This window comes from Sciurus carolinensis, chromosome 10, assembly GCF_902686445.1.
Source record: "Sciurus carolinensis chromosome 10, mSciCar1.2, whole genome shotgun sequence".
NCBI lineage: Eukaryota > Metazoa > Chordata > Mammalia > Rodentia > Sciuridae > Sciurus > Sciurus carolinensis.
This window is the reverse complement of record NC_062222.1, coordinates 43567269-43594434: the sequence shown is the minus strand read 5'-3', so window position 1 is coordinate 43594434 and position 27166 is coordinate 43567269. Positions and strand designations below refer to the sequence as shown.

The 27166-nt window shown below is 35.0% G+C and overlaps 1 protein-coding gene across 31 annotated transcripts in view; it reads left to right on the top strand.

Moving 5' to 3' along the window:
* Positions 1-27166, top strand: part of Ank2 (ankyrin 2) — a 555326-nt gene that overhangs the window by 360465 nt on the left and 167695 nt on the right. For all 31 annotated transcript variants that reach the window (XM_047565837.1, XM_047565838.1, XM_047565836.1 and 28 more), the window contains 2 exons: positions 21178-21276; positions 24519-24617. In XM_047565837.1, coding sequence (XP_047421793.1) covers positions 21178-21276; positions 24519-24617 — 198 coding nt within the window. The remainder of the gene's footprint in view (positions 1-21177; positions 21277-24518; positions 24618-27166) is intronic.

The following is a 27166-nucleotide window of genomic DNA, read 5'->3' as shown; positions in this document are numbered from 1 at the left end:
GAAATGCAGGAACCTGAAAGTCTGAAGATTTGGAGAATTTATGTATGTATATGTTGAGAACAAGGACACGAACTAGAAACTAAAATGTTCAAGGAATGAGGATGGGAGCTAGAGGTTACACACTCAGAACAACTGGAGGTTTTTGAAGGAGGAAGAAGAATAGTATGAAGAGCAGTGAAGAGTAGGGAGGACAAATACAACTCCAGCTGTATTCCTGAGGAATAGGAAGATGCATGAGTGTATACATATCCATCACTTGAGAGAACTTCAGAGAAGCGGTACCTTCAGGTTGCTCTAATTAGAGCAAGAAGGTTAAAAGCAATGTTCAGAGAAGAAATTTAGCAAGACAGATGTTACTAATGACCATACTCACATGTTCCAAAGGGCTTAGTGTAAGAGTTTCAGGAAACAGGAAGTAGGAAGAGACAGAGCAGAAAAGGGATACTCAGAGACATACAGGGATAATATTTGGAGGGATGAAGTTTCAATTGATTGGGTCAAAGATGGATAGAGAGCATGATAACTTTAACCCAGATAGGCCCAAACAAATAGTAATGGGGATGGTATAAGGACTGTCTGGAGAAGAGATAGGGAGTCTATTCAGGAGCCTGAAAAGTTCTGGGGTCCCACCTTGACTTCTGCTGGTGGAGGTCAATAGAGGGAAGATCTTAATCCAAATGAGTACTCAATACGACTCTTCAGGTGTGTGAGATGAACTCAAGCTGCCATTCCTGCTTAGTCATCTTCTCCTTGGTTATTTTCTTCATGTCACTGGAAATCATCCAGCCCTTCTGCAGTGACTGAGATTTTGCCCACTCATATTTTAGCATTCTCTTTCTTTTGCTGACCATTTATTCTAGAGTCTCTTTCCTGTATAGAAGTTTCCGGGGTTGGGTGTGGTAGGACACTCTTTTTCTTATTTTATTTTTATTTATTTTTTATTGTAAACAAATGGGGTATAACTCGTTTCTCTGTACATGAAGTAGAGGCATACCATTTGTGTAATCATACATTTACATAGGGTAATGGTGTTTGATTCATTCTGTTATTTTTTCCTTCTCCCCCACCCTCCCACCCCTCTTTTCTCTTTATACAGCTCCTCCTTCCTCCATTCTTGCCTCCCTCCCACCCCCCATTATGTATCATCATCTGCTTATCAGCGATATCATTTGTCCTTTGAGATTGGCTTATCTCACTTAGCATGATATTCTCCAACTGCATCCATTTGCCTGCAAATGCCATAATTTTATTCTTCTTCATGGCTGAGTAACATTCCAATATTTATATATACCACAGTTTCTTTATCCATTCATCAATTGAGGGGCATCTAGGTTGGTTCCACAACCTGGCTATTGTGAATTGAGCAGCTATGAACATTGATGTGGCTGTATCTCTGTAGTATGCTGATTTTAAGTCCTTTGGGTATAGGCCAAGGAGTGGGATAGCTGGGTCAAATGGTGGTTCCATTCCAAGATTTCTAAGGAATCTCCACACTGCTTTCCAGAGTGGCTGCACTAATTTGCAACCCCACCAGCAATGTATGAGTGTACCTTTTTCCCCACAACCTCGCCAACACCTGTTGTTGTTTGTATTCTTGATAATTGCCATTCTAATTGGGGTGAGATGGAATCTTAGTGTAGTTTTGATTTGCATTTCTCTTATTACTAGAGATGTTGAACATTTTTCCATATGTTTGTTGATTGCTTGTAGATCTTCTTCTGTGAAGTGTCTGTTCATTTCCTTAGCCCATTTGTCAATTGGGTTATTTGTATTCTTGGTGTAGAGTTGAGTTCTTTTTATATTCTGGAAATTAGTGCTCTATCCGAAGTATGAGTGGCAAAAATTTTCTCCCACTCTGTAGGCTTTCTCTTCACATTGCTGATAGTATCCTTTGCTGAGAGAAAGCTTTTTAGTTTGAATCTATCCCAGTTATTGAGTCTTGCTTTTATTTCTTGTGCTATGCGAGTTCTGTTAAGGAAGTCTGATCCTAAGCCGACATGTTGAAGATTTGGACCTACTTTTTCTTCTGTAAGATGCAGGGTCTCTCATCTGATTTCAAGGTCCTTGATCCATTGTGAGTTGATTTTTGTGCAGGGTGAGAGATAGAGGTTTAGTTTCATTCTGTTGCATATGAATTTCCAGTTTTCCCAGCACCATTTGTTGAAGAGGCTATCTTTTCTCCATTGCATGTTTTTGTCACCTTTGTCTAGTATGAGAAAACTGTATTTATTTGGGTTTGTGTCCGTGTCCTCTATTCTGTACCATTGATCTACCTGTCTATTTTGGTGCCAATACCATGTCGTTTTTGTTACTATTGCTTTGTAGTATAGTTGAAGGTCTGGTGTTGTGATACCCACTGCTTTACTCTTCCTGCTAAGGATTGCTTTAGCTATTCTGGCTTTCTTATTCTTCCAGATGAATTTCATGATTGCTTGCTCTTTTTTCTGTAAGGTATGTCATTGGGATTTTAATTGGAATTGCATTGAATCTGTATAGCACTTTTGGTAGTATGACCATTTTGACAATATTAATTCTGCCTTTCCAAGAACATGGGAGATCTTTCCATCTTCTAAGGTGTTATTTAATTTCTTTCTTTAGTGTTCTGTAGTTCTCATTTTAGAGGTCTTCACCTCTTTTTTTAGATTGATTCCCAAGTATTTTATTTTTTTCAAAGCTATTGTGAATGGGGTAGTTTTCCTAACTTCTCTTTCTGAGGATTCATCACTTAGGAATAAAAATGCATTAGATTTATGAGCATTGATCTTATATCCTGCTACTTTACTGAACTCACTTATGAGTTCTAAAAGTTTTCTGGTGGAATTTCTGGCTTCCTCTAAATATATAATGATGTCATCAGCAAATAGGGATAGTTTGAGTTCTTCTTTTCCTTTTTGTGGTAGGACACTCTTGTAATCCCAGTTGCTAAGGAGGTTGAGGCAGGAACTTTGAGCCAAGGCCAGTTGTGACAATTTAGTGAGACCCTGTCTCAAAAACAAACAAACAAAAAAACCCAAACCAAACAAAAAAGAAGTTCCCAGCCCACTATCTACCCCTCTCTACCCTCCTGAATTTCTCACTTCCTCTGCTTTTCTCCCTCCCTCTCTCTGTATGTGCATTTTGATGACTATAAAGGAGTCCCCAAATTCTATCATCTCCAGTATTCCCAAGGCCTTTTAAGGAAATAGATGTATAGAAGAGAATTTGGTAATTTTGCATTAAGGAATGCTTTTGGTTTAAAGGAAGCATGATCAGGAACTACAAACACACACACATACACCAATGCATATATGTATATGTATTATATATATGTATATATATATACATATATATATATAAAATATGTGCATAACTTGAAATAGTCAATTGTTTTTAATTCCATACTCAGTTTTGAGTCTTTTTCCTTCAGAAATAGAGGGTCTTGGATGGGATGAAAGTGTCTAAAATGCAGATGAGCAAAAGCTTATAAAGAAGGACTCACCTTGGAGCATAAAGGTGTGCTTACCCTTACACAACAACTTTTATCAGCAATATAATAAGGGTCTTTTTGCAGTGTGGAGTGGGCAGTGGGTAGTCTAAAATGAAACCCTGCAACTTAGTGGATATGCAGAATCATTGGTGGGGTGAGTGAAAGGTGTTCCTTCCTGCCTTTGGAAAAGAGGCTTATAGTATACTACTTCCTTTGAAGAACAAGGGAAGACAGCAATAGTGCCCAGGGGAGGCAGAAAGGAGAAGTAGGGAAAGAAAGAAGCAAGGTATTAGGGAGTTGACAACATAGTTTATCATCTAACAGAACGTTCTTTAAAGATTTGTTATGCAAGTTTCCTTAGAGTTACTTGTTAGGGTACCAAACTAATGATAATCATTGATACCCCTTTTAAGAACTCTACTACTCTACTTTTGTTTTGTTTTGGTCTATAAAGAAGAAAATAGGTTCTTATTAACCAATTACATCCACAGCTAAAAATTTATCAATTTGCAGGAAGTAATGCAAGTCCCACACACTGGGGACTGGGGACTTGGAACATTAGTGACACAGGAAGATTGAGAGACTTAAGAAGAAAAGTTCTGGAGCATATGCTAATATAAGTAGGGTTAAAATTAAACTGGTGGAGACAGAGGCTAGCATTGACTAACATGAACCAACTCAAAAAGAACAATTTATAAAGCAGAATTTATAAACTTGACTTCAGCCTTGTGTAGTGGAAAAGAGTGCACTGTTGGAAAGAATGATAGTAGGTATCCAGTTAATGTTTGATTAATGAGTGTCTGAAGGATCCCTTCACACTGGGCCAGCCCCTTAAATCATTAAGTATCATATTATACATTTATGTAGTGGGAAGCAATACTACCCATTATATGAAATAGTTGTTATATCAAGTAGTAGTTTCCTTTATTACAGGCACATCAGTTATAATCTTCACAATATGCTTCTCTACCTCAAAGGGAGACGACTGGGGCCTGAAATGATACAACAACCCATTATACTGCATACAGTCTCTTAAGGGACCAAATTATGACCCTGGTGGTTGTCGTTAGATAGAATTTAATTAACAAAATTTAGGCTAACTACAAATGATGATTTCACAGAGGCTAGAGTAACTGAGTGGGCAAATTCTGGACAAATACTAACAAGTTTATTTCTTCTGATTTTAGCTAAAAATCTTCTTAGTCAAAATAGTCATTTTTTTTTCTGACCATTGGTAGTCTTAGGGGACCAACACTGAGGCAGGTTTCAGTTATGCCTCTTAAGCACCCACTCTGCTTCCTAGATGCTGAGACTCAAATCTCATCATTTTCTGTTTACAAACCACCTCTGAAGGCACTATTTCTTCTACTTAGAGTGGGAGACTACTGAGAATACATCTGTGTGCCTCAGCTTGAGAAATGCTGCATTAAAATTCGAATGTTCCCTGTAATTGATTGTTTGAAATCAACAAAATCACAAACATGACCAAGAAGAAGAAATTACTAGATGGTACCTAATTAAATGTGATTATTCAGATGATCCAGAATACACTTCTATTAGCGTATTTTAGATTGGCACTTAAATGAAAGAGTAAAATTCAAAGATTCTCGCAGAACTCTGTTCCTTAAGAACACATCCAGGGATACCAGGCTGACAAAGACCATTTTAAAACAACGCTTCTCTCAGGTCCATTTCCTACCTACATATGTTAACAGTGTCCCGCTTCATCCTGTGAAAATGAATGTCTCCTGATGATGTTTCCAAAAGCTGGGAATGGATGCATCTGTACCTGACTTTTCAATAAATACTTATTGAATATTTGTTTTCAATAACCTGATTGTCCATAACCTGATTCCATTTACTGACATAGTAGATGAATTAATCAGATTCCTGTTTACTTCAATACTGAACACACTATTCATTAGCTCATCTTTGATATAAACATTACTGAAGTACCCTCTTTCTTGTGCCAGGTATTATGTTAAGTGCAAAGTTTGCTACCATGAATAGGATTCATTACCTGTCTGAAGCCTTATAGGGAATATACAAAGAAAGTGCACAAATACAATAACTTGATGAACAGAACCAAATTTCGTGATTGCTCAGATTATGAAGTGACTAAGGATCTTATGTGTCTTGGGCTAACTTGAAATATATACTGAAAGTTACTTACAGGAATTATTTTATAATAATGGAAAATAGATCAATGGTATGTTATTTAGACAATACCTGAAAGCTAACTTAAGTTGTTTAGTGGCATCCTCCTCTCATCCCATATCCTTTTAGAATCCAAACTTGACTTATTTTTGAATCGATATTGTAAAAAATGGAGAGATTAGAAGTCATTGTAATTCTTTAATAATATTGCCAGACTTTTGTATGGATACCTTAAATACAGACTTGGTTTCTAGTACAATGTTTGGTATAAAACAAATATTCAATAAGTATTTTAATGTGTGAATTCTTGATAGTTATTTTTAGTTATTGGATTTAAGCTATCACTTACTTATATTAATATTAATATTTTAATCTCAGTTTAATGACTTGTGCCCCAAACTTTATTCACTTGTGCCTCATTAGAAATAGAGGAGTAGAGCACATACTAGAAATAGCTGCAGGACTTTTTTTGAGTCTGTTTCTATCTTACTTCCTTTCCTCTGAGATGCTGAGACTCTTTCCTCCTCTCACTCTGATTTTACCCTTGGCCTCTGGAGGCACCTCAGGCTGTCTCACTACAGAATTCTTTTGTTTCATTGGAAAAAAAGTTACTAGTTGATTCTGATACACACTCCTGCCTGTGCTTGCCAGCCTTGATACATTCTATGTTGGGGCCAGGGAAATCCAGATTTGTAATGCTCTCTTTGGAAATGGTTTGCTTGAAATATAAAATAATCAATGACAAATATACAGAGATAAAACCTCTTAATAATATCTCTAAAACTGAAAATTATACTCTCATTAATGTTTTCTGATTTTAGAATCACAGAATTCTATTACTGTAAAAATCTAAGGGATCAACCATTCTAATTCATTCTTTCATTTTTACTTTTTTAAATAAAAACTAGCTAAGCTTGGTATGCATATGACATCACAGCATTTTAGAATTCTAATTTTGACATGTTTGAACATAGGTCTAGAAGCTTCAAAAATAATTTTCAGAGAATGAGATATTTCCTATTCCACAGAATAATACATCAAGCTAAGAAGTTGAGGTCTAAAGAAAGTGAAATAGGATTATAATGCAGAATCCATAGATTTTTTTATTGTTGTTGTTGTTGTTGTTGTTAAGGAGGGTTAAGAGGTTAAGAGTGCAGATTCTGAGCTAGAATTACCAGTTAGTTCCTAGTTTTCAATTTTCAATTCAGGACTAAATAACTTAATGCAATTAAATGCTTAAAAGAGGGCCTGACTCATAAGAATAAGCCATAATAATTTTAGCTATTATTTAAATAATTTGCTGCTTACTTTTTAATATAATGTTTAAATCCCTTTAAAACATGACTATTGTAATAAGTAGTTCAAATAATTTTCTTTCACTGAGATTTATATAACAATTTTCCTTAATGCATATTAAATCAACTACTAAAGAAATAATTTATAATTTCTCATAAAAATGAATTTACCCAAAGAAATAAGACTATGTGAAAATGACATTGAAATTAGGAGAGTTAAAACTCAGAAGCCAAATAGCAACTCTTTGAATTACTGACAAGGGTGGCTGTTAGTGGGCCAGGCTTCTTTTACACACCTGCTTCCTAGATTTCATTGGAATTCAAAATGCTTTTTAAAATAAGTCATTTCTGCATCAATTAATATTTCCATAGCCCAGGTAAACATTATATCTTGAACTAAAATGCGTAATTCAATTAATCATATTTAACCAACTTTCAGTGATAGAAAATATCTTTATGGAAAGAGAGAGTCAAAAATCTATTTTATTATCTCTTGAATTTAACTGAAAAATAATAGCTTATAACCAATTACTTTATAGATTCCAGACAACATTAACATGCGTTATTGTAGGCTATCTTCTATGTAGCTGCCTCCGGATTGGAACATTTCCCCTTTGTACCAAGGGAGAAACTTTACATCATGCTTTTAGTGATGGACAGAAAGAACAGGAACTCAGCTTTCTGGTGTTGAATGCTGTGTTCTTTGGTAAGCCCCACTCCCTCTGCAGCACCAAATGTGAATATGGTTTAATAGTGATTTGGCATATGTCCTCAAAATGAATGCTTCTGCTTCATCTCATTGTCAGTCTTCTTACTTGCATTGCAACACTTGGCTAAAATAGAAATGAGTTCAGAAAATTCAAATAAGCATACTATAAAAACCATTCCTAAACATTTATCATCTGCTCTTAACATGATCTATGTGAGCACTGACTTTATTTATTGGGTTTGAAAGGACATCTAGTTTCCACAAGACAATTTAATGTCTCAGGTCTTGTCTAAACATTTTAGTACTCTGTGCACATGCACACACACACGTGTACGTATATTTGTATGAAATTTCACAAAATTGAACACTTGCCATGTACGGTGCATTCTATTTTTCTTTATTCTAGTTTATGATTTGAAATATGCTGGTTGACAATATGCTGATTTTATGACCCTTCTATGTACCATGACCTACAGCTTGAAACACTGATTTATGACTTAATTATTTTACCTTAACTAGCATGGGTTTGTGAATCACTCACTCAATCTATGTAAACATTTTTTGTTTGTCCTCTTAGTATTGGTGGGAATCTTTGAAGTAAACTACTCGATTCTGAGAATATTTGTGTAATCACCTATAAAATATAATGTATATTTGTTGTACTATGATTTATGAAAAATATAAAATATAATAATGATTGTTTCTTATTCTTTCATTCATCAACTACTCATTTCTCAACACTCATAACCTCTTCATCTCTCTTTGTTTTCTGTGTGATTTTCTTTTTAATCTTTTCTTTTTTTTTTTTTTTGTTGTGGTTGTTGTTGTTTTTGGTACCAGAGATTGACCCAGGGGTCCTTAGTCACTGAGCCACCTCCCTAAACTTTTGAATTTTTTATTTTGAGACAGGGTCTCACTAAGTTGCTTAGGACCTTGATAAATGGCGGAGACTGGCTTTGACTTGCCGTCCTCCTGCTTTAGCCTCCAGAGCTCCTGGGATTATAAGCATGTACCTCTCGTTTTTTTTTTTTTTTTTTTTTTTTTTTTTTTAGTGGGGATTAAACTCAGGGGCACTCGACCACTGAGCCACATCTCCAGCTCTATTTTGTATTTTATTTAGAGACAGGGTTTCACTGAGTTGCTTAGCACATCACTTTTGCCGAGGCTGGTCTTGAACTCATAATCCTCCTGTCTCAGCCTCCCGAGCTACTGGGATTATCTCTTATTCTTAATAAACTTCTGATGATCAATTTTATAACTAGTTTTTCTCCAAGGCTGACTCAACTGTCATTCTTCAAATTTGAGGATTATGTGATAGGAACATTAGATCGGACTGGATAGGGGAAAAGACTAGTGCCCCAAAGGGAGCTACTGGCCTGGGGCACTGGATGGGATGCCCCAATGGAGAAATGACCTAGAAGTGAGCAATGTAGGATGGTGTCATCAAAGCATTCTTGTTCTAAGCCTTTCCTTATGAAATGATCAGTGACTTGCCAAATTTTAAGTCTTGTAAATATTTTTAAAGTGACAAGGTCTTAGCAAATAACTCATGAAATATTCATTATTTGGGAATTAAAAAGAAAACTTTAAACATTTGAGAATAATGAAAAGTCACCCATAAAACTACTTGATCACCTATGGTTTATACTTTATTAAATCAGAAACCTTGGACACCAGACAAGGACTCAACTGAATCGCATTTGACAAGGATGTCACAGTGTTTGCTCTGCCCTTCCTTATCATCACAACGAAATAAATCCTTAATTCCATCACAGGAAACAAGTCCTCTTAGTTTAAGGAAGCTACTATGAAGAGGTGAGAAAGGTGCACATAAATTACAGATGGGTAAAGAAAGGATGGATTTGCTGTACCTGGGTTATTAAGTTAGTTTTATTTTTTCCTCCATTGTACAGATTATTCTTTTTGTTAAGGTCATTTGTGCTGGTGGAAGAGTGAAGCTGTAAACAGTATTTCGTAATTATTTGTATCTGTGTCATCTACAGATGTGGCTTCAATCGGGAGTTCCTGACTTAGGGGTGCTTCCAACACAGGAGCCCCAGCCCTAGTGGTGGTGGGGATTTCTGGGGTGCCAGGTTTCTCTATCACTGCCCTTTAATGTGAACATTTTCTCCCCATCTCTTTCTTCTGAACTCTTTCAGTAACTCATCTATTTCAATTGCCTCCATCCATATATTTACATTTTACTATAATTAAAGAAGTTATAGAAGTTAATTGGACTTTTCTAGTAGTATAAGACAGACAGGGGGGCCTAATTCAACTGTAAGATTTGCAAAACAGGGTAGCCAGAGATCTGAAAATAAAAATCATTGACAAGTGTATATTAGTTTTCAGCAGATGAGTATTATTTACTTAATAAGATTATTTACAGTCTGTTTGGGGCCAGAAACTATGCCATGTGACCTTTGCTTCTCCCTTAGAACCTGGCAGCTAGAGCTGAGTTTGTATTGATTATGAATTTGTACTGATACAAAACCATATTTGTTTTGTTTAATTGATTTTGACACAAAACTTAATGTTTCATGTAAGTTTAGTTGCATCTTCCTTTTATTCAGCTTTTTTGCTGCAATGACTAAAAGATCTGCCAGAAAAATTTTAGGGAAGGAAAAGTTTCTTTTGGGGCTCACGGTTTCAGAGTTCCCAGTTCATAGACAGTGGGCTCCATTCTTCAGGGTTCCAAGTGAGACTGAACATCATGGTGGAGTGTGTGGCAGAGGGAAACAGCTCACATGAAGATCAGAAAGCAGAGAGAGAGAGAGAGACTCCACTCTCCAGATATAAAATTATCACACCCCCAATGAACCACTTCCCCCAGCCACACCCCACCTGCCTCCAGTTACCACTAAGTTAATCCAATCAGGAATTAATTCACTGATTAGGTTAAGGTTGTAACCCAATCATTTCTCCTCTGAACCTTGTTGCATTGTCTCACACGTGGGCTTTAGGGGAACACCTTCCATCCAAACCATAACAATCTTCTTGAATCTGGTCTTCAACTCATTGCAATGGGCAATCTGTGGTTTTTCTGGATGTGTCAGAAGTATAACTAACACTTAAATGACTCTATAAAAATTTTTATTGACTATCAGCTCCACCTGGGTTTTCATCCTCTAGTTTTATGTGAGCTTAGAAAAAAGCAGTCAATGGGCAAAATATATCATAAAATCAGCAAGGAAAATAAGAGACTAGAGTATCATAAATCTCATTATAAACAATGTTACAATATTGCTTTATAAAATTTGATTGACGTACTAAACCAAAAAGATAATTTTTTTTTAGGATTGATTGATATGCTCATGATTGTTTCAAAGTAGCCTTATGACCTTATTTTTTAACTACTTGGTCTATTTAGTCATTTTAACAATATATAGAAATAGCATTATTCTAAAATTATAGTATCGAAAGTGATATCTTGCCTGGTACTCAAAGATCTACGAAGCCCAATGTCTTGCTTACAATAAGAGCTCAGTGAATATTTGTCAACTATTTCAAAAATTCTAGTTTATATTGTTTTACCAATATTAACTTACATAAATCAATATCAAGCCTGATTTGGTTAGTTTCTGTTCAACATGCGTGAAACTGACAGATATTTAAATTATTGCTAGAAATTAGTCTATATCTGCATGTAGTGAACTTGATAGATGTGTAGATCATTGAAGTGTATCTATGCCTTGATACATCATGTCATCATGTTAAAATATTTTCATCAAAAATGCACATTTCAATAGGAGGCTGTAGGTAATACATCTTTGTACTACAAATCTGATCATAAGGAGTATGATCAGTGTCAAAGCTTTTGCCTCTAACCTTGGAGGGAGACCTTATCAGGAACATCAAGATTATCTTTGTTCTGACTCCAGCACCCTAAGATTATCATATTTACTGATTTCAATCCCATGGTCAGGACCAGCTGGAAATAAGAATGGATTGTTACTGTCATTGTGATTTAATGCTACAGTGTAAGAGGAGGTCTGTTTAGAAAATCACTTGATCATTCTTGGATAAGTACTCTTAGATACAGTATATAAAATGAATAACTTCTCTAACTTATGAAATGATACTATAGTATAAAACATTTCTGTATTCTATTCTAATATAAAAATGAATCTCTGAGATTGTCTACAAAGTAACATTTTGTAGAGTGACTTAGGTTTACATGATGTGTACAAGACACATCAAGATGTATATATTCTAATTTGCATGTGGAAAACCTTTATTCAGTATTTATTAAAATATTTTCTGTGTACGGCAAGTAGGATATGAAAGTTAATAATTGGTACCATGACCATCTGCCAAACTGTTGCTTTACATTTATTGTTTTGCTTTTGCTTTACTAGTATCAGAGAGTTTATTTTTGCTTTACTAGAGAGTTTTTGCTTTACTAGAGTCCTTTATAGGACTTCAGTCCTTTTCTGAAGATGCAAGGACTAGTGTGTACTCAGTGGAGAGATGGCAGGGTTTGGATTAGTACGAAGTTCTAATGCCTCTAAAATCTACACTCTTTCTATCTCATCACTCTGCATTCTAAGACTGTTCCTTTGGGAGCATTCAATGTCAATCTGGGGTCTTGTAACTTATCTCACATTTTTAATTCTAGTGATGATTAGAAGAGTGGGTTTCAGGCTCCATGTTGACCTTAACTAGTTACTCACCTCTGACTTCTGTTTTCTCATCTATGTTAGTCTACCAGACCTCTAAGATCCTTTCCAGTTTTAAACTCTTACACAACTTGAATTAATGATTTCTTAAGATTATTTATTGGTAGATACTAATTTTCAACTTTTTTTTTAAGAAAGTTGTTATGAGAATAAAAAATAGTGTATGTAAAGTAGCTAACACAATGTTGGGTATATAACTGGTGCTCATAAGTGTTTATCTATTAGTCTGTCATACTGCCTCAATGGACATCTCTTTCCAGTCATCATTTATTATTGTTTATATGACATTGTTAGAGGGCATAGAGGGTTACTCACTCAAAGTTGATTACTAACTGCAGTTAGTAGCAGAGCAAGAACAGATTGCAGTTTTTTTAGTTCCCAACACTGTTACTATTCCTGCAGTTGGCCACACTTTCTTAGAAGAGAAGAAAGAAGAAAAAACAAAAAAAGAAAGAAAGAAAAAGAAAATGAAAGAGAAAAAAGCACATTCACTCAATTGTATACAAATAAGAATACTCTTTTAGCACCTGGAAGGAAAGATTTCCAATCCTCAATCCTCTCTAATTAACCCAATGGCTTCATGGGCTTTCCATGGTTGTTTTTTTTTTTTTTTTTTCAAACATTTTTAACTTCATATTCTTCATATTCATCTACTTTTTTTCCATTTCTTTAGTAGAGTTATTATACAAATGGTGTTTTTCCCCTCTAGCATATTGAGGATATTAACTCACTGATTAGCCTACTATTTTTCAGTTTTAGTTAATTCTTAGAATTTCATCTTCAATTTTAATTTTTAACCATAATAAGTTTTTTTTTTTCTAAATTGTTGGCCAGTATTGTGAGACACTGAGTAGCTTATCAGAGTCAGTTATCATATTGATCTAAGGTATAATTAGGAGGTAGGAGATTACACCAAACTAAGTGTGAATGACACTGAACTTAGTGCTGTTTTGAAATCAAAAGGAATGAAAATGTTTTCAGTAAGTTCTTGGTGGCACAGCACATACTCACATGTCCTGTGATGTTGACATTGTCAAAAATGAAACTATACATAGTAAAAAGAATAGAGCTATAGGATAGAATAACTTAATTCAGATGGATATTGAATTTATCCCTTGTCTCCTGGGAAACAACAACAACAACAAAAGAGTGAATTATGCAATTTTCTAAATTGAAGTTCAGTACAAGGAAGCAAAGAGCCTTTTCTTATAAAACTTTTTCCTGTTACTGACTTCAGCGACAGTTAATCCAGAGAATCAATATACTATAGCCATAAGGCCATAAATATTGCTCACAGGAACATCTCTTATATCCACCTTATGTAAAAACCAAACGTGTAGTCATGTTTCATAATTGAGTGAAGCCATTTCTGTGGGAAATAGAAATAACATATTTCAGACACATTGCTTTCTGAGTATCAACCCTGATATTAATTTAGGGAGTGAAGAGTTAATGTCTCTGTGAAACACAAATAGTTTCAGATACACTATAGCCGGAATTCAGTATGCTTATGTGCATGTTCTAATGAATGCAGAGACTGACAACATTTAATGTTTTGAAATGGAAAGGACTTTGGTTCATCAAACACCACACGTGCAGAAGGCACCACTTGGAAATTGTTAGAAGATGCCCTGTTTCTCCACCCAAATAAAAAGGCTGCCCAGTTCTGCATGTCTATCTTCTTCCTACTCCCTTACCAGACACAGTAAAAATATTTAGCAACAACAACTCCCTTTGAAATGTGGGCCAGTATTACCAAGTGACTACTCTCTGCTAAAAAGCATTCATGACTTCTGTGGGAAGTTTGGATTTTTAAGAAATTGTTACCCGTGGAACTAGAATGGGCTAACCAAAAATAGTATATATCTTGTTCTCAAGATATTAGCTGAGTTTTATCCTTAAACAGTATTATTTACCACCATCCATTTTCATGATAGTTTATGTTAGCTCATGATCATAAGATAAAACATTTTAAGTCCAATTGATACCAAGTTGCTTTTCTGATAACTATTCATCATATTCCTCTGTATGTGTGTGCATGTGTGTTATTGGGAATTGAACCCAGGTTTCATACATGCTAGGCAAATGCTCTACCACAGAGCAATATCCCTGGCCCTTTTATATTATTCTTTATTTTGAGACAGGGTCTTATTAAGTTGCTAAGTCTGATCTAGAACTTGCCATCCTCCTGCCTCAGCCTCCCAAGTAGCTGGGATTACAGGCATGTACTACCACACCTGGCAACATATTCCATTTTCTACATAAATTTATTTGTGGAAAAAATTCCCAAACCAAGATATTAGGATAAAGAAAGCTGCTAATAGACCTGTGTTTAGAAATATGATTGTAATTCCAAATGTTTACATGTTAAAAGAAGGCAGTATAAGAATTTTTAGTATTTGTGACTAGAATTTTACCCATCTGTGTCTTGAAAACAACTCTAGTTTCAGTGGTAGTACAGTATTAGTTTTACAAAAATCCTGAACACACATGCATATCTTGAATTTGATTTGCATATTACAGTTTGGTTTTTTAATTATTTCCTCATGAAGAAAAAATTAATCATATTCTTTTGATTTTTCAATGAAATACACTATATTGTAGTGATTTATAATGGGAACCCCAAAAGGATACTTTTCCTTAATTTTTTTTTTTTAAATTTAGAGGGTCAGATTTGAGTATCAGAAAGTTAACTATTTATTGAGAAAATACTCTTTCATGTCCTGGAGATTTAAATGACTTCCTTTTGTAAAAATGAGGTAGGCTACATTTGGAATACATGAAGAGAAAAGTCCATGGCAGAGTCAGCTAAGACAAATAATTTGTCACTGGGGTCCTCCTGAGATAACCACTCCTGAAATTCATTAATTAAAAATACATTTGGGTTTCATAAGTTTCTAGATTGAAAATCATGTCTTTTTACCTTTGTTAATTTTTAACAAATTTTTTTCCCACTATGGAGACAAAAATAGGAAGTTGGTACTCTCACAGCCTGGTCTTCAGCAAGTGGAAGTTTTCAGATGCGCTGCTGATTTGTCATTTGTGGGATTAAAGAGATATTTTACACCTTAGAAAAAAAAACATTTTATTCCCTAACCCTTTCTATTTTGAGTGTCTAAAGAGGCATTCAGGGTACTACCAGGGAGGAGATGATTTTCAAGCCAGTTTAGAACAATCATTTTTAAGCAATAAAGGATTAATGAATAATTAATAATGCTTGACTGTATATGAAAAATGTAAACAAGATTCTCTATCAGGATATCCCTCGTGTGGCCTATCTTTTAGAATTTTAGAGATAAGTAAAGGACAGATTGAGGCTACTTTACTTTAGAGAAATTGGCTTTTGGGGAACCATCTTTCCAGGTTATATTTTTAAAAAAGTGTCAAATCACCTCCAACCTTACCATTCAAATAGTGCTATTGCTGGTAAATGTTTAATCACTGGGTGCGAAAGTCCTGATTTTTTATTTTTGTAGCAAAATAATTCCCTATTCCAGGGATATGATAATGGAGAAATATTAAAATTAAGGTACTGGAAGAGAAATTATTGGCAAATATTATGAAGATGCTTCCTTCTTCTCTACCTTCAGATGATAACAGCTCAGAGGCCAGGGGCTTAACCACAGAGAGTTGAATCTGTTTGGAGTGCTCCAAGAGTTCTAGATGGGAAACCTGTCTCCATTTTTCCTCAACTGGTCGATGATTTCAATTCAGAGGTTAAACTTTCTTTTTCTAGTATCTAGTAAACATTGACATCAGATAAGACCATTTTTAAAAAGTTAAAGTGCTCAATTTGGTATCTAATAAGATATAAGTAATCACCAAAATAGTACAGTTTTTAAACTGAGAGAGCATTCCAGTAGAGGAAATAAAATAAATGAATCCCTCATTCCTCCTGTCTTGGAAAGGACATTCATAAAATGTGGATCAATAACTTCAAAGATGTAACTCAGTGGTAGAGCACCTGCAAAACCCTAGGTTTAGTCCCAGGCACCAGAGAGAGGAGAGAGAGAGAGAGAGAGAGAGAGAGAGAGAGAGAGAGAGAGAGGCAGAGAGAAAAAAAAGTGGATCATTGGTCAAGCAGTGTGGCACATGCTGTGTAATCTTTGTGACTCAGGAGGCTCAGGCCAACCTGGGCAATTTAGTGAGACTGTTTCAAAATAATTTGGAAAAAAAAAGAGGGGGGAGGGGGGAGTCCGGGGGATGTAGCTCAGTGGTAGAGAGCCCCTGGGTTCAATTCCTGGTACTACCAAAAAAATTTTAAAAAGAGCAGATCAATACAGAAAGTCATCCATGTAGATTTTGTCACTTGACTAAGCCTATGTTTGCCTCTCAAGTTAGTAGCTTACTGAATTTTATGACATCAAATTTTAGAGAGAAGATATGTTCTGGCAGAATAAATTTGGTGTTTCCATGGGCAGGTCTCCAAATCAAAACTGTCTAATCCCATTTGGACAAACCCCTGAATAAATAAGCTTATAAACTGTAGAGACTATTTTCTTTTTATATCAAATACATTAAATAGTTTTACTTTCTTATAAAAAGTTGTCTTTACCAAAACATTTCCTCCATGTCACCTTTGGATTCATTCATTCATCCAGCAGGATTTAGCCAGTAGACACTCGGTCTAGGGCCTGGGGCTGAGAGGAAGTAAATCACTGCACTAGATAATCTTAACAGTCCTTTCAGATTCTTGGGTTCTGAAACCTGATGGAGGCATTGGTCAGAACCCAGGTGTTTTAGTCAGCTTTTTCACTGCTGTGACTAAAAGGATCTGACCAGCACAATTGTAGAGGAGAAAAGGTTTATTTGAGGGCTCACAGTTTCAAAGGTCTTAGTCCATAGAAGTCTGGCTCCATTCTTGGGGCTCGAGGTGAGGCAGAACATCAAGGTGGAAGAGGGTGGCAGAGAGAAGCAGCTTGCATCATCTGGAAGCAGAAAGAGTCTCCACTCTCTAGATACAAAATATATACCCCAAAGTCATGCCCCAATTCCAATGTCCTCCAGCCACACCCCACCACTTCAATTAGTCACATCTGGGATTAATTCACTGATTGGGTTAGGACTTTTACCACCCAATCATTTCTCCTCTGAACCTTCCTACATTGTCTCACATGTGAACTTTTGGGGGACACCTCACATCCAAACCATAACACCAGGAAAAGGAAAGAAGCTCACGACTGACCACAGACATCTTCAAATGTAACGTTCTTTACCTTTTAGCTTCCTGGGTCATCTAAACACCTCCAAATTGCTGATTCTTACTGAATTAACTGATCCATACTCCAAAACTTTTACACAATTCTCTGTGTACATAGCAAAATATTTCTTTAAACAGTGTGGGAAAGCCAGTGAATGCTTTGCAGAAGAATATGTAGAGTGAAAAAATCAGGAAAGATTAAGCTCTTAAATACCATCAGATTTAATCACCTTTAATTTCCTACCCTATCAATGTACTGCTTGTCCCCCAAATAGGTTTATACCTGTTACTATTGCCTATTACCAAAGAGGTTGGATGTTGAATAATTTAGATCAAAAAACAACTTTATAATGCACTGCTTTCCTTGATCCAGTAGTAGGAGTAAAAACCAATTTTCATTTGTGAATCACTTGTCTGTATTTAACATTTGCATACGGTTTGAATGCAGGGGTAATAAAATTCCATCTTTTTAAAGTTTTTATTATCTTGTTGATTCATTTGTTATTTTTTCTAGGAATATAATAAAAAATATTAAAAGTCCTTCTCTTTCCACCACTTGGTGTCAGTAAATGTACCAAAACCATACACGCATGTTCTATAGTACAACCTTATTGGCTATTCAAAGTTAAATGTGGATAGGGACTCAGGACTGTTATGCAAAGAAACAAAAAGCAAATATTACCTTTTTTTAAAATTGAAACATAAAAGCCTGAATACTTTCCATGTCAAAATCACTAAGTATACATGTACAGTGGCCAATTGTCATATGACGATTTATCTTTCTTCTTTTTTTTCTTTTTGGTAGCAGGAATTCAACCCAAGGGCACTTAACAACTGAGCCATACCCTCAACCCTTTTTTATATTTTTAATTTAGAGACTCGGTCTCGCTGAGTTGCTTAGGACCTCACTAAGTTGGTGAGGCTGGCTTTGAACTCACCATCCTCCTGCCTCAGCCTCCCTAGCCACTGGGATTATAGGTGTGTGCCAACACACCCAGCTATATGTTTCTTCCTAATATGTATGATCAGATCCACTTTCAAACTTCATATGTAGATATCATATATAGTGATATTTGAAATGAGTTTTTTTTCTTTTATGGTAGGTGATATAATTTTATTTGTTTTATTTTTAATGGACACATAATGTACATATTTATGGGATACAATGTGATGTTTCAAGACATGTATGAATTGTGTAATGATTAATTGGAATATTCAGCATATCCATCACTTCAAACAGTAATCATTTATTATTATGATGAGAATATTAAAAATCTTCTAACTAATTGCAACAAAATTATACAGTATAATGCATTATTATCAGCTACAGTCACCCCCTGTGCAATAGAATGCTAGAACTTATTTCTCTTACCTAAGTGTAACATCGTACCCATTGACGAACTCTCTATTCTCTCTCCCCTGCCCTCCCCAACCTCTTGATAACTACTCTGTACCTCTGTGAAGTCAACGTTTTTAGATTCCACCTGAGATCTTGTGGTATTTGTATTTCTGTGCCTAGCTGGTATTTCACTCAACATTTAGGTTCCCCCATGTTGTCAAAATGACAGGATTTCCTTCTTTTTTGTGGGTGAATAATATTCCATTGTGTACATATACCATGTTCTTCTTCTGTTGATGAACACTTAGATTGTTTCTTAGGGATTGTGAATACTGTTGCAATGAACATGGGAGTGTAGGTTTCTCCTCCCCTTAGGAGATTTCAGTTTCTTTGGTTATGTATCCAGTAGTGGGATTGTTGGATCATTTTGAAATTCTCCTATTAAGTTTTTTTCAGGAAACTCCATGCTGTTTCTTTACATTCCCACCAAAGGGCAGACATAGGGGTCTTTTTTCTTGACCTCCTCTCCAGTGCTTGTAATTGTCTTCTTGATAATAGGCATTCTTTTTGGAGTAAGGTAATATCTCACTGTGGTTTTGCTTTGCATTTTCCTGATGATGAATGATATTGACCTGCTGTCCATTTGTTTGTCCTTTTTAGAGAAGTATCTACTTAGGCCTTGTTCCCATTTTTTTTTTAAATTAGATTTTTAAAATTTTATTTTATTTTTACTATTTAGTTTTTTTCAGTTTCTAATATTGAATATTAATTTCTGATCAGATGTATAGTTGTAAATATTTTCTGCCTTTTCCTAATATTGTCTTTTCACACTGTTGATTGCTTCCTTTGCTGAGCAGAAGCAGTCTTTTAGTTTAATGTAATCCCGTTTGTCTATTTTTGCTTTTGTTGTCTATGCTTTTGAAGAACTTTCCAAAAAATTTCCTGCTCTGATCAGTGAATGTCATGAAACTTTTCCTTTGTATTTTCTTCTAGTAGTTTTATAGTTTATGGTCTTATATTTAAGTTTTTAATCCCATTTTGAGTTGATTTTTGTAACTAAGGAGAGATAGAGGTCTAGCTTTATTCTTCTTCTCATGGATAGCCAGTTTCCTTTCTTGGAAAGGCAACTCTTTTCCAAATGTGTGTTCTTGGCACCTTTGTTGAAAATCAGTTGGCTAAAATATGTCGATTTATTTAGGGCTCTCCGTTCTGTAAGTCTGTGTGTCTGTTTTTATGCCAGGGTTATGCTATTTTGGTTATTACAACTTTGTAATATATTTTGAAGTCAAATAGTGAGATGTCTTCAGATTTTTTTGTTTTTTTAAGATTGCTTTGCTTATTTGAGGGTCTTTTGTGGTATCATGAATTTTAGGAGTGATTTTTGTATTTCTTTGAAGAATATCATTGATGCTTTGACAAGGATTGCATTGAATTTGTAGATCATGCTAGTTAATAATATGCTAAATGAGTTTTTTCAATGCTTAGGTAAATAATTTTTTTATAGATTTTGATGGATGGGAACCAGTGTTACAGTTTTAACAGATAGTATAGGATAAAATTTAATTTTTTGCTCAAAGAAAGCCATTTAGTGCCAAAGTGTATTTTAAGTAAAGTGTTGTCATTGAAGAGTTGTGTTACCTTAAAAATTGTCCTATGGAAGCTAGAGAGAAAAAAGGAGGGGTGGAGAGAGGAAGGATTTTATGAAAATAGAAGGGAGACCAGCAGGGTAGAGGATAGGGATTGGAGGGAAGGAAAGGGGAGGTACAGGGATAAAAATAAGACCAAATTATGCTATGTGCAGGTAACAAATATATCATAATAAAGCCTACTATTATGTATGATTATAACTTACCAATAAAATAAATTGTTCTGTGGTTTTAATTTTATAAAAAGAATGGTTCTCTCCTACTTGTTAAAAAGTAAGATTAATTTAAAGCTCTGTATGTTCTAGAAACTTGGCAAATTTTTATTTTTTACCAACATAATAAAAATGATGGAGAATTGTTTTATTTTCTCATTAGATAAGTAGAGATTCCTTAATTAAAGGAAAAAATGTATTGTTGAAATGAAGTTGCCAAATTCATGCGTCTGATGAATATTTACCTTTTTGCTTCTCTGAATCAGAAACACTGGAAGGCACTCTCTGAACTGAATAGATTCAAGGAACTGTGAAAAAAAGAGAGAAAGAAAGACACACACACACACACACACACACACACACACACACACACACGAGTCTGTATCTCCCCTGAGTTCTGTGTTTGAATTAGATGGGCACACTGTGTCCCTCATCATGACTCCTCTTCTGAGGTTTTACTTGTTCTTCTTTCAGAATGGACTCAACGCTCTCCATCTGGCTGCCAAGGAAGGCCACGTGGGGTTGGTTCAGGAGCTGCTGGGACGAGGGTCCTCGGTGGATTCTGCCACTAAGGTAATGTTCATGCTGATAGAACTTATTTTCCTTAGAGAAGAGGACATGCTTTAGAGCTTCTTCTCCCAGTGTGCATTTCAGAGGTTCACTGGTGCATCAAGATTCATAACTACACAACCACAGTTGAAGTCCTCCTGTTTAAACTTTGCAGTTTGAGGGAGTTCTTTGGTTTCTTTTCTAAGAACTTATCAGACATGATACTGAAGAAATTTCTAAAGCTAGCATTTGATATATTGTCTTTCCTCATTTGATTCATAAAGAGGACTAGATCAACATATTCCTCCATGAATAATAGCACTTTTCCCTAAGAGTAATTCAGTTTTTAAAAGTAAATTGATGTGCCAAACTTGTGGGTGGAAATGAACAGTTTTCATGCTTTAATTAAATTGACATATCTTCTAATGTATTCATTCAACATGATATGGGGATATACAGAATCTTTTAATGGAAAAGAGCTTTTGGATTATGGATTGAATTATTAGGGTAAGATTAGATTTTTTTTTTCACTATTAATGTGTGTTTGTAAAGAACCTGGACTCACTTTTAGAGAAATACACAAGATGCTTGGCATAACTAGAAGCTATGATCCCTTGTGGATGCTGCTTTTGCTAAAATGTATTTGCGCCTATTGGCATGTCTGTTGTAAACAACAGAGGTTTAAAAAATATTAACAGTAGTGACAAATCTTTGTCTTTTAAAAGGTAAATTTTTAATTTGGAAACTATGGTAGCCAACCAGAGTCGACCCTTTTGACCAGGACAGGAGTGTGACAGTACTCTGTAGGGGATGGGGAGAGAGAAATCATGCACTCAGGCCTTGGTCAGGATTTAGTGTACAAAGAGTTCGGGAACAAATTAGAAATATGGCTCGTTCACCTATTTCCAACACTTTATACATAACTACCAAAATGTACATTAGTTCTGCTATGATGAAGAACAATTCCTGTGAAAATTTAAAAACAAAACAACTGTCAGGCAATTCTGAAAAAGCTAAAATATAAGTTCACTTTATGTAATAAATTTGTTACTTTGAACATAAAACCTTTCTCTTGACTACATCAAATGAGTGCGGAACAATTACTTAAATAATATTTATTTCAGTGTAAATCAAATTATTTGCCTCCCGAATTGCCCCTATTAACATGGTATATTCATTAAACCAACCATTTTTTGGTTGTTGAAGTGTTATTTATTTTTCATTTCTTAAGAGAAAGGAAGTCTAAAGACTCTATTGAGATTTTCAAATATAGGTTTTCTTTTAATCCTAGATTAGAGTTCTGGAATTTTCCAGGCTCCTCCCCCCACAAAAAAATTCTTTAATAAGAAGGACACTGAGTCTCCACATAGTAAATGAAGGGTTAGTGGCCTCAAAAGGAGCTGGTAACAGAAAGAGAACTATTGTCTGGACTTTAAGGCTTGGAATCTATAGGTATTTGGTTTTGTTTTTTTCATTGTTACTTATTTTAGTATATCACAAGTATTTTTTAATCTCTTTGCATATATTTTATTTTCACATGAGGTTTGAATTATTTTTCAATGATAATTGGTTATAGATGATAGAGTTTTATGTAGCAAATGGTAGAATTCATTGGTAATGTTATGATCCATGTACAATTTTTATTTTCAAAATATTTCAAGTACTGTCCACATGCTCTTGTAACTGGAAAGACAACTTTACCTCTGAGAATCTATAAGTTTCATTGCTAGCTGAAAAAACTCAATGTTTTAGTAAACTTTTTTTAAGTTATTATTTCGTTGTAGTTGGCGTTTTTTAGTTGTTGATTAAATTCCATGAGTGTCGTGAGACATTGTCACACACAAACATTCATGCACACATCCCAATTTTTTTGATTCTCTAAGAAGAGTCTTCCTATGTCTTACCACTAGAGTAGTTATTATGAAAAATAGAAAAGAAAGACATTAGAGGAAAGGGCCAATTTTCTTTTCTTTTTTTTTTTTTTTAGGAGAAAATTTTAGTCAATTTAATTCTAAAGTTACTGAGAAATGTTACAACATTTAACATAATTAACAGTAGTAGACTTACTTTTGCCTGTGAAGTCCTATGCTTTACCTTCTCATCCAAGTCCTTTTTTTTTATTGTAAACAAACATGTTGTTTCTCTGTTTGTACATGGAGTAAAGGCATACCATTTGTGTAATCATAAATTTACATAGGATAATGTTGTTTGATTCATTCTGTTATTTTTTTCCTTCCCCCCACCCCTCCCACCCCTCTTTTCCCTCTATACAGTCCTTCCTTCCTCCATTCTTGCCCCCCTCCTTAACCCTAACCCTAAACCTAACCCTAACCCTAACGCTAACCCCTCCCACCCCCCATTATATGTCATCATCCGATTATCAGCGAGATCATTCGTCCTTTGGTTTTTTGAGATTGGCTTATCTCACTTAGCATGATATTCTCCAATTTCATCCATTTGCCTGCAAATGCCATAATTTTATCATTCTTCATGGCGGAGTAATATTCCATTGTATATATATGCCACAGTTTCTTTATCCATTCATCAATTGAAGGGCATCTAGGTTGGTTCCACAATCTGGCTATGGTGAATTGAGCAGCAATGAACATTGATGTGGCTGTATCTCTGTAGTATGCTGATTTTAAGTCCTTTGGGTATAGGCCAAGGAGTGGGATAGCTGGGTCAAATGGTGGTTCCATTCCAAGTTTTCTGAGAAATCTCCATACTGCTTTCCAGAGTGGCTGCACTAATTTGCAACCCCACCAGCAATGTATGAGTGTACCTTTTTCCCCACATCCTTGCCAACACCTATTATTGCTTGTGTTCTTGATAATTGCCATTCTAATTGGGGTGAGATGGAATCCTAGGGTAGTTTTGATTTGCATTTCTCTTATTACTAGAGATGTTGAACATTTTTTCATATATCTGTTGATTGCTTGTAGATCTTCTTCTGTGAAGTGTCTGTTCATTTCCTTAGCCCATTTGTCCATTGGATTATTTGTATTCTTGGTGTAGAGTTTTTTGAGTTCTTTTTATATTCTGGAAATCAGCGCTCTATCTGAAGTATGATTGGCAAAAATTTTTCTCCCACTCTGTAGGCTCTCAAGGAAAGGGCCAATTTTCAATGGTAGAAAAATGCAAGTGGGTGGGGGGGACTACTATCTTTGTAAAATGATCAATTTTATTCAGTTGAAAATGCATGTACATTTTGACTTTCACAAAATGGGAGACCCTCTAACATTTTCTACTTTGTTTCTCTAAAACAGAAAGGAAATACTGCTCTTCACATTGCATCTTTGGCCGGACAAGCAGAAGTTGTCAAAGTTCTTGTTAAGGAAGGAGCCAATATTAATGCACAGTCTCAGGTACCACAGATTTTCTCTAATGGAAATAAATTTAAATTAGAATGGTTTTCGAAGTTGTTTTAATGTGTTTATCTAGCTGCTGTGCAGAGATGTTTATTATAAATTCTCTATCATTTATTTAAGCAAATTATTTTATTAACTCATGCAATTAAACGTCTTACTTTTTGACATATTGCAATCTCCCTTTTAATGTAACTGAACCCTTGACAAATGTAAGTCTATCGTCATCTTTAATTATTTTATAAAAGAACATAGTGTTTTTTTTAAAGAATGGCAGTGACATCCACGAGTATGAATTATTTATGCCAGTTCTGTATGGCTCTACAAAAGTGTTCTTTCTCCCTAAATTTAAAAAAATTCTCAAAAGATTGACATTCCACTGGGGAAGTCTGCTGTAAGTGGGAAGCACACTATTTTGGTTATCTTAAACTTCAAATGTGGGTTTTAGTAAAACATAAAGGGAAATAGGCAAAATTCACCCCCATAGCCTTGTGATGCACATAGTAGTAAACAGGAAATGCAGGGTCATAATGAATTTAAGTAAATATTTAAACAATACTTAGTTAATCAAAATTATACTATTAAGTTTACTCCTACTCCCCCCCCCATAAAAAGGGGGAGAAAAATGTTGTTTTACCCAGAGTTTTACTCTTTATCTATAATGTTTTTATATAGGATTTGATTTATGTATCTTACTAATGAAATCCATTCCTTCAGCATACACAAGGCCTTGGGGTTAGTGACCTGCACCCCCCTCAAAATAAACCACAAAACATTCCTCCAATTTTTTCAGGTTTTCTCATTAGCTTTTCTGAGCACACGGGCTACATCATGGGCAATATTAACAAAATAAGGCAACTTCTTTTTATCCCTTTCTTTGAGATAACATCACCAGCTTGCCTTTGTGTAGAAACATTTATTTCTTCTGTTATTAATTTATTCATCATATACACATGGCCCTGCTTGTATAGATGACACAAGTTCTAGATCCAGAAATTACTAAAGGCAAAGGTTAGAACCAGCCACATTTTCTTTAATTTTGATTATAAGTAAAAAAAATTCGTTAAAATTGTGATAGGTAGGACATTATGCATTTTTATCTCTGTAATATCAGTTATTTAATTAGTCACAATTCTTTGTCCTTACAACTACATACAACTTTTAGTAAAATACACATCAATATTTTAATGTGAATTGAAAATGTGCCTTAGCCTAAAGTCTTTATTGCGTAAAATTTTTATTAAAATTTGGTACCATCTATAATGAATACTATTATATCCTGTGAGATATAATAGCATCTTAAGCTTGGAGACAAAGAACTGTAAAAAATTCACTGCTCCAAAGCAAGGTATAAGTGAGAGTGGGTAGTGGGTGTGGGTATGAAAAATTTGGAATGAGACAGACTTTATTACCCTATGTACATAGTTGTACCCCATTTGTGTACAATGAATCAAAATGCAGTCTGTAAAAATAAAAAATAAAAGAAAGAAGTGATACTGAAGGATATGGGTTATTAAACACACGATTTCACACACACACAAAAAAAGACTATTTTACAGCAAGGGAGCATCTTTTTGATTAGAGCAGAGGTTCTCCAACAACAGCCTTACATTACAATCACCTGCTGGGCTGGTTGAAACACATTTCTAGGTACCCCCTCCAAGGCTGTGACTCCATTCTGTGGTACCTGAGAATCGTCGTCGTCTTTTTTTTCCCCACAAATTCTCAGATGCTGCTGATGCTGCTGGTCCAGGGAACTATTGCTTTAAAGAATGTGAGAGAAAACTGGGTGTAAGATGTTGCAGTAAATTTCATTAAGTGTAGATTTAACTGCATGTCTAAATCAATTGCATATTTATAAAGCACACAAATGAAATCAGGTTAAGTTCAGTTGCTCAGAGGAGGCTTCCCTTACTTTGATGGGAAATTCATGTATACATCAGTGCTCTTAGTATCTACACAAAGAACAAGGTTACATTTCTCAAAATGAAAAAGTTGAACATAGTAATGTCATCAAAGTTGACAGGTGACCAGTACTGCAAAAGCTATAATATCCTTTATTCCCCAGTAGCTATTGGAAATTCATATGCTTCAGAGATTTTTCAAGGAGAATTCTTATCAGAAATTTGCTTTCAGAGTCCATGAACCTTTTTTTTATGGCCACAATCATGCCAGATTGTAACATCTTAAAAATAAATGTATATCATCATTAAGAATTCACAATAACCCTTATTTGTCCCATATACTATTAGATCAGTTTAAGACTTAACATTGTACGGATTCCTGGCAAATTGTGTTCAAACTGATTTTATATAGTCATAAGGTTTTTGAGTGAGAAAAGTCAATCAAATTTTAGGATGATTTTCTAAATGCCTTAATCATTTGATAAGGCCTATGACATCATTTACTATTATTAAATTTATGTAGCCATCATTATCAGTTGACAAAAATGTATAACTAGGGCTGGGGATATAGCTCAGTTGGTAGAAGGCTTGCCTCACAAGCACAAGGCCCTGGGTTCAATCCTCAGCACTGCAATACTACGTAGA